Source organism: Ictalurus punctatus, chromosome 27 (genome assembly GCF_001660625.3).
Source record: "Ictalurus punctatus breed USDA103 chromosome 27, Coco_2.0, whole genome shotgun sequence".
NCBI classification, from domain to species: Eukaryota; Metazoa; Chordata; class Actinopteri; order Siluriformes; family Ictaluridae; genus Ictalurus; species Ictalurus punctatus.
Window position 1 is genome coordinate 3,251,715 of NC_030442.2, and position 7,057 is coordinate 3,258,771.

The following is a 7,057-nucleotide window of genomic DNA, read 5'->3' on the forward strand; positions in this document are numbered from 1 at the left end:
GTTGTTTGGGATTCAGCTTCCGTGCTGTTAGCTTACTTGCTTGGAAGTTCCTGGTGGTTGCAGTCAAAGTAAGTCAGGTTCTTTTTATTTTTTTTAATTCTTTGCGATTCTCAGCGAATTATAATTTTTGTCATTTTTATTTTGCATGTATTTCTGACATACTGTCTGCGCGTTAGCATGTTGTCGTGCTCGTTTCCTCACGTCCTAACACGAAAACGAGTTTTGAACGAAACGTCAGCACAAACACCGCGAGAGTTTTAGCTCATAAATAACTTCAATACAATAACAGTAAGTCTGTTTTCTTTCGTAATGTATGACTAAGTAAGAATATTAACGGGGGTTCAATCCGCTAAGGCTCTGGATTAAATCAAATTTGGGAAATCAGGTGGAACAGCCATAGGGCTGGGAGTCGAGTCCCAGTAAAAAGCCGATTCTTTGATTCCTGTTAGTGGAACTCGAGAGTCGATTCCGGAGGTTCGGAGTCGATCCGCACACATGCATGATGTTAAATAAAAGTGTCTCCCAGGCTGTTATAGTGTACACAGGATGTACTTTATCTTGATGATTTTAACCTTGTTTAGTTCAGACACGGACCAAACTTTCACGGACGCCACTCTTGGAATCGACACGTTTGATTCCCGTCACGTGGAACCGAATTCAGAGTCGATTCTCAACTCAAGTTGCTGACTTGAGTTCATGTTTCACAGAACAACAAATCCAGTTCAATACAGAAGCTTGCATACAAACTGATGGAAAAAAATCTTCCCTGTTTAAACAATTAATAGTCATTTAATAAATTAGATTCTCTCTTGTTTCTGATTGACATTAATGTAAGTGGAGCAAATCAACGTATCATACTTCAAGTACGGTGATATGATAGTATTTTTTTTGTGAAAATTGCAATACTCACCTTTACAAAATCTCCCATGATGCTCCTCGGTTGTTCAGGGTTTTGCCATGGCATCGCGGGCCGGACCGAGAGTAGAAGGTACAGACGGAAGTGACTTTCAGCACCGGGAACGCGTGGCCTCACACTATCAGATGAGGTGTGTGTACGTGTACAGTATATTGTTTGTTACTCGATATTGTTGAGTCATCTTCTCACTGTCCAAAATTTTCTCTATTCCTTCACAAGTGTGGCACTGAAATCAGAAATCCGAAAGCTGAACCTGGCTCACGTTGTGCTGTGGGCATTAGTTTCAGCCCAGGTGGTGGTGAGCCAGCTGAATTTGCTCTCCCACAAACTGGTGGCCAGCCCCTACCAGTGGGAGTACCCGTACCTGCTGAGCATCATTCCCACCGCACTGAGCTTCATGGCGCTGCCGAGGAACACCATCGGTTACCTGGCCGTGTCCATGATCGGCGCCGGGCTGTTTTGCATCGCGCCCATAATCTATGGTGCCATGGAGATGTTCCCCGTGGCGCAGCAGCTGTACCGGCACGGCAAAGCGTACCGCTTCATCTTCGGCTTTTCTGCCGTCTCCGTCCTCTACCTGCTCATAGTGGTGGCGGTGCAGGTCCACGCCTGGCAGATCTACTACAGCAAGAAGCTCCTGGATGCCTGGTTCACCACCACCACACAGGACAAGAAGAAGAAATGAAAGCAAAATAATAATTATTATTTTTTAAATGCACAAGTACGACTTCGAACGATATTCGTTTCCTTCAAGGATGACCTGAGTAATTGTTCTCATTGGTTTGAGATAATGAGGGATCGTGCAGAACGGTCTGAACTTGTGAAGCTAAGCTGTCTTGTTCCCCCTGATCAGATTCGGATTTGTTTTCAAAAAGTGTTACCTTTTTAAGCGTCACAACTCCGCCGGCTGAAAAAAATGAACATTTCTACTGTACCATGTGATCTCTTCGTCCGTTTCTTCTACTCGGATACTAAACGATACAACCTTGCTAAAGCCATGACTCGGAGAGGTCTGTGTTAGTCACGTTCATCCGGGGGGGTGAGGACCAGAAATTTATATTGTAATTTAAGGGAAAAATAAAGTTGGGATTAAAAAAAAATAAAAAGTGAAAAGAGAGTGTTTGTTGTTTTTTACTAGGTTGGGTAGTTGAGGGTGGGATAAGGCTGGACCCCCAGCAGTGTTGTCATGGTAACATGTTTTTCATTGATCACACTTGTTCCGAACTTAACATAATGATTACTTTAGTAAAGACATAAAACTGGCATCAATTACACCTGCGTTAATGTGAATACATTTCAATAAGTTTTTTTGTGTGTGTGTTTTGTTATTTGCTCCCGTCTGCTGTAAATGCAGTGATGGCAACATGTAGCAAAATCCTGCACCTTCTTTACTCTTCCACCAGCTTCTGCATGTTTGAGCCCTTTCCAACGATTATATGATGTTCAGATCAGCGTTCACTGATGTGCAAGAAGGTGACACAATACATTAAGAACCATGGGGGAGGGGGTTGTAAATTGTTATAAATTTCTTTAAAGATCATATTATTATTATTATTATTATTATTATTATTTTCATTTAGTACTGCCCTTCAGTAGCTACATAATATATGCTAACATAAGACGTTTCCCACGAAGACAAAAATAACAATTCTAATAGACGAAGTAGAAGTCCAGTAGATGACGTACGTCCACGTACTGCGTGTCATCAATGTCGCAGTGGAAGTTAATAACACGTTTGTAAATAATTGTAGCCATAAATACCATATACAGAAAGATGAACAACGGTCCTAGAACAGAGCCTTGTGGAGCACCACACTTGATGCATAGAGGAGACAAACTGATAACGAGATAATCGATGAGAACTTCACACAGGAGAGCAAGTGAATCGACACCTTCTGAGTGATCTCAAACAAAGACCGTGATCAGGTACAACATTTTAACCGCGGTGTCACTCAATGTAATGTTTATTAATGCTCGTCGACGTCTCGGGTTTTATTTTGGCGTTCGCTGTACGTATTTTATTAGCAGGAGGCTACAGTATGTACAAAATTCTTTTATACCTCGTGTACATGCGCTTACAAATAAGTTTGTTGCATTCAGCATGATAAATGAGGCCCAATATTGGAAAACTGGAAGTTTTGCAACACATCCTGACCACCTTCCAAAAACTAGCAGAGTGAGCCGTAAACCTGGCAACCCTACCGACGACGCACGCTCAGAGAGGGAGGGGATTTAGAGGTAAGGTTTCTATATTAGATTTAGATTGAACATTTACATTCAACAAGGTGATTCCGCCAGCAGAACCTCCGAACTACAACCGCACATGAAAATCTCACGGGATCAGCAGTTTCTCAGTTCAGTTATGCTTTCATGCTGATATTTGTCTCAATCCTAACCTTTTTCTCTTATGTGTTATCATCCATACTACTATCATTATATATTAATCTGGTACCACTGAAGAAGTGCAATCTACAGTACTTTGAACACTAGTGTGTAGTTTGTGTTTTATGGAGTACTGCCACAAGGGGGAGACATACACAAGGGAAGGAAAGTGGGTCTCTTCTTTGCAGAGACTTGACACAAAAACACACAAAGTCTCGAGCAAATAGAGCTGAAATATTCTGTTTCTTTTTAATGTTCGGGTCCATTTAGTAACGAAAATGTCTAGAGAGTGTTGTTCTTTCCACGTCCAGTGGCGTTAAAGATGACCCGCCTTTAAAAAAAAATGATTTGTTATTAAATGAAATCGTGGAATGTGGCTTGTAATTTTTAAATTAAAGCTAAACATGCCTTTAGTGAGTGTGATGTTGATGTTGCTAAATGAAACGTGACCAGTGAGAGTACAGACTGAATTCCAGTTGCACTTATTACATGGTCATTATGTTAGACCATTGCTCTATGTCTGTGACAGCCTGGCCCTCAGTGTTTAATTACGTAGCTCAGGACCTTTGTGCATTTGTTTGCTTTTGGCTTTTACTCATGGTTCTGAGCCTACTCTACATACGCACACAAACACACACACGCACACATACTCATAATAGTCACCGATTCTGTGAATGACAGCAAGTAATTGGTCTAAACCTGCCTAGATAGATGTTAGTAGTGCGGTATGACTGTAAATAAAACACGTAGTGTCGTGCTGATACAGGAAACTAATCAACAACTGCTCTGTATGGGAAACAGATTCTTTAGGCATGTTCTGTCTTGTCTGGAACGAAGCTGCTGGACTAGCTGCATGCTGGCATTAAGAACAGACATGCCAGCTCATTTAATTTAATTTACACATGTTCAGTTTTACTACAGGAGTCATTAGTCTCTCTCTCTCTCTCTCTCTCTCTCTCTCTCTCTCTCTCTCTCTCTCTCTCTCTCTCTCAGAGGAATCCAGCAAAGTACCTAAACTTTCAGAGCTTTTCATTTTCTTTCTTTCTTTCTTTTTTTTTTTTTTTTAACTATAAATGACATGCAGGCACATTTTGTTTTATATTTCCATCATAAAATCTCAGACACAGCCAAACTGTCTCATCCATTGTTTAAGAGACACAGAATGCTCTTCATGTCCTGTTTGCCATCAAGAGCAACTATTAAATCAACCAATCCGAATTTATTTCCAGCAGGTGACCCTGTTTTGTGGAAGCATGTGTTAGCGTACCGCTGCCTGATGGATTTAAATACTGTTTTAATCAGCTCTATCAAGCAGCTGGAGTAGCCAGTGTGAGGACGGCCATGTTTGGTCCAGTGTTTACTGTTGATGAAGGGGAAAACATAGAGATCACAGAGGAACGGCTGATCAGTGGCAATGTTTGCGTTCACTCGTCAGTGTTTTCTTAGTGGATGATTGGTCAGTTAATGAGCAGCATTTATTGAAAACCAAAAAAAAATACAAATAAATCCATTAGCGGTATTGGCACCGTGTCCAGGGTGTACCCCGCCTTGTGCCCGATGCTCCCTGGGATAGGCTCCAGGTTTCCCCATAACTTTGAAGGAAGGATAAGTGGTATAGAAGATGGATGGATGGATGGATCCATTAGAAGTGAAACAAACTACAGAAGCCCAGACAGTTGCGATGTCTTTATTTCGATTTACTGTCTCATTATTTTTGATGTAAAAACTCATTATTTTAAGATATTATGTTGAATTAAGGATTTAGTACCTTGAAATATCATTCTAAAGTCAAAATATTAACTCGAAACAAAAACACCACCACCATATCTCAATCACAGTTCAGAGGGATTTATTTACCTCAGTAGACATAGCATAACTAGTTTTTCGCTTTGGCTCCCACTAGTGGGCCTCTGAGGTGTGACAGGAGAAAAGTTTCACATGCAGTATACTGTACTGTATTTCAGCTTCATATTAGGATTTGTCTCGGGTTAAAACAATCAATTGTCAACTAATTAGTATAAATTTAACAAAAGCGAGTTCACAATAATATGCTTGAATAATCTCTTGAATACACATTGCTTGCTCGGTGTGATTCTTGGAGGATTTAAAAGCAGCACTCGTATTATAAACCGCGATCGTCAACGGTAAATCAGACGAGCTTCGAATGGAACGCCATGTCCATCTTGAATTTAAACAGTCAGCTGTGTGCATGAGCTCAAGTGACTTGAGATATGGAAAGACCTCTGAATCATCGAGTGTGTGCACGCTCACTGAAGTCTTTACTTCTTTTACACTCAAAACAAACTCCTGCTTGACCTTCAAAACACGACGGTGCATTTCCATAGTAACCGTGCTTTCCCGATCTCAGACTGTATGTACAATAAGAGCCTTTAATGATCCACTGAACCCTTAAAGAACTCTTTTTTGTCTCTCTCTTTTCTTTCTGAGAGGGTACTATAGTAACTTGGATTTTTTATTTTTATTTTTATTTTTTTTTAAGCTTAGTACATGGTAATCACAAGGGTTCATCAAGGGTTCTTTAAGGTTTCATTGGATGTTTAAGAGTTCTTAGCCTCCTAAAATCCAAGTTCTATCTGCAAGCCCTTTCTATTTTGGAAAAAAAAAAATCTGTTCTACATTTCTGCATAGAACCATTAAGCGTTCCCCAAAAGGGACAACCAAAGTACTCTTAAAGCTTTTCCTCTCTCTCTCTCTCTCTTTTTATGTAGACTCTTGTAACAGACTCCCTTCCTAGGATGGACAAATGGGCCGATGGATGCGTTTTGGCCATGTTTGTCCAATTTCAGATTTTACAAAGACAAATATTTTGGCCCGGTCAGAACCTAGAGCCTGTAGACATGTCTCAGCCTGTTTCAGACCTTAGATTGAGACAAATACCTGTCAGGCCGTTGCAGAGCTGTGGAACTGATCGATCAGGCTTTAGAGAGAGATATCTGAGCCAAGAGATGTTTCAGTCCATTCCTGAGGCACAAGACATGTTCTTACCTGTTCCTAAACCAAGAGAGATGTTTCTGTTCCTTTCAGAACCTACAGAGAGGTGATTGACTTTATTTAGGAGTCTACCGAGACATTATTCGGTTCATTTTCAATGTGTAAAGAAAGATTTTGTAGTCTATTTTAAACATGAGCTTGTTTCTGAGCTGAGTGAGATGCTTTTATTCCATATTTTTCTGCCTCAGACCCTAGAGATCCATGTGAGCGCCGTTGTCTACATATGCGTGCGTCACAGAGCTGTGATTTCAGCGGCAATTCTATGCTAAATTCTATGCGAATTAGGTATGACTCTGTAAAGCACCAGTTCTAAACGATACGCTTGACTGATTGCTCTGGCCGTTCCTGAGGCACGTGTGGTGCGACGTTTCACAACTTGGTTTCACGTTTTAGCCTGTCATGTACGACCTCTCATTAAATGTGTAGGATTATGAAGAAACAAGGTTGCAAGGAAGTAGCAAAGATTGTTGTTACCTCTGGTGACTGTAGGTAGCTAGAACAGTTAGCTTGCTGTGCGAATCCACTAGACAGTGCATGCCCACAAGCTTCATGAGTCGCTTTTTTGTGTAAACACTGGGTAAATTGGAAGCATGGCTATTCCAACTATAATGGTGCCCATCTGACCATCTAATCATAGCCTTAAGAAGTTGTTCATCAGCTAAAACTGGTGTGTTAGATTTTGGTTGGAGATGAAACCTGTAGGAAGGTAGATCTCCAGGAACAGGGTTGGTGACCACTGGCCTAGAG

General features: G+C 40.9%; 1 protein-coding gene across 2 annotated transcripts; it reads left to right on the forward strand.

Annotated features, from left to right (window-relative positions):
- On the forward strand, window positions 1-2,033 carry jagn1b (jagunal homolog 1b). Of its 2 annotated transcripts, XM_017458288.3 has the most exons (3): window positions 1-68; window positions 949-1,046; window positions 1,136-2,033. In XM_017458288.3, the coding sequence occupies exons 2-3, from the start codon at window positions 958-960 to the stop codon at window positions 1,599-1,601; spliced, it is 555 nt and encodes a 184-aa protein (XP_017313777.2). In that variant the 5' UTR covers window positions 1-68; window positions 949-957; the 3' UTR covers window positions 1,602-2,033. The 2 variants fall into 2 exon arrangements, with proteins under 2 accessions (XP_017313777.2, NP_001187572.1); NM_001200643.2 differs by lacking the exon at window positions 1-68 and having other exon boundaries at window positions 1,136-2,016.
- The last annotated feature ends 5,024 nt before the right edge of the window (window positions 2,034-7,057 follow it).

Bases quoted from the DNA above. Each gene is read 5' to 3' on its own strand.
- jagn1b (XM_017458288.3), top strand. From the start codon at position 958: ATGGCATCGCGGGCCGGACCGAGAGTAGAAGGTACAGACGGAAGTGAC. The intron at 1,047-1,135 runs GTGTGTGTACGT...TTCCTTCACAAG, and splicing joins GCCTCACACTATCAGATGAG to TGTGGCACTGAAATCAGAAA.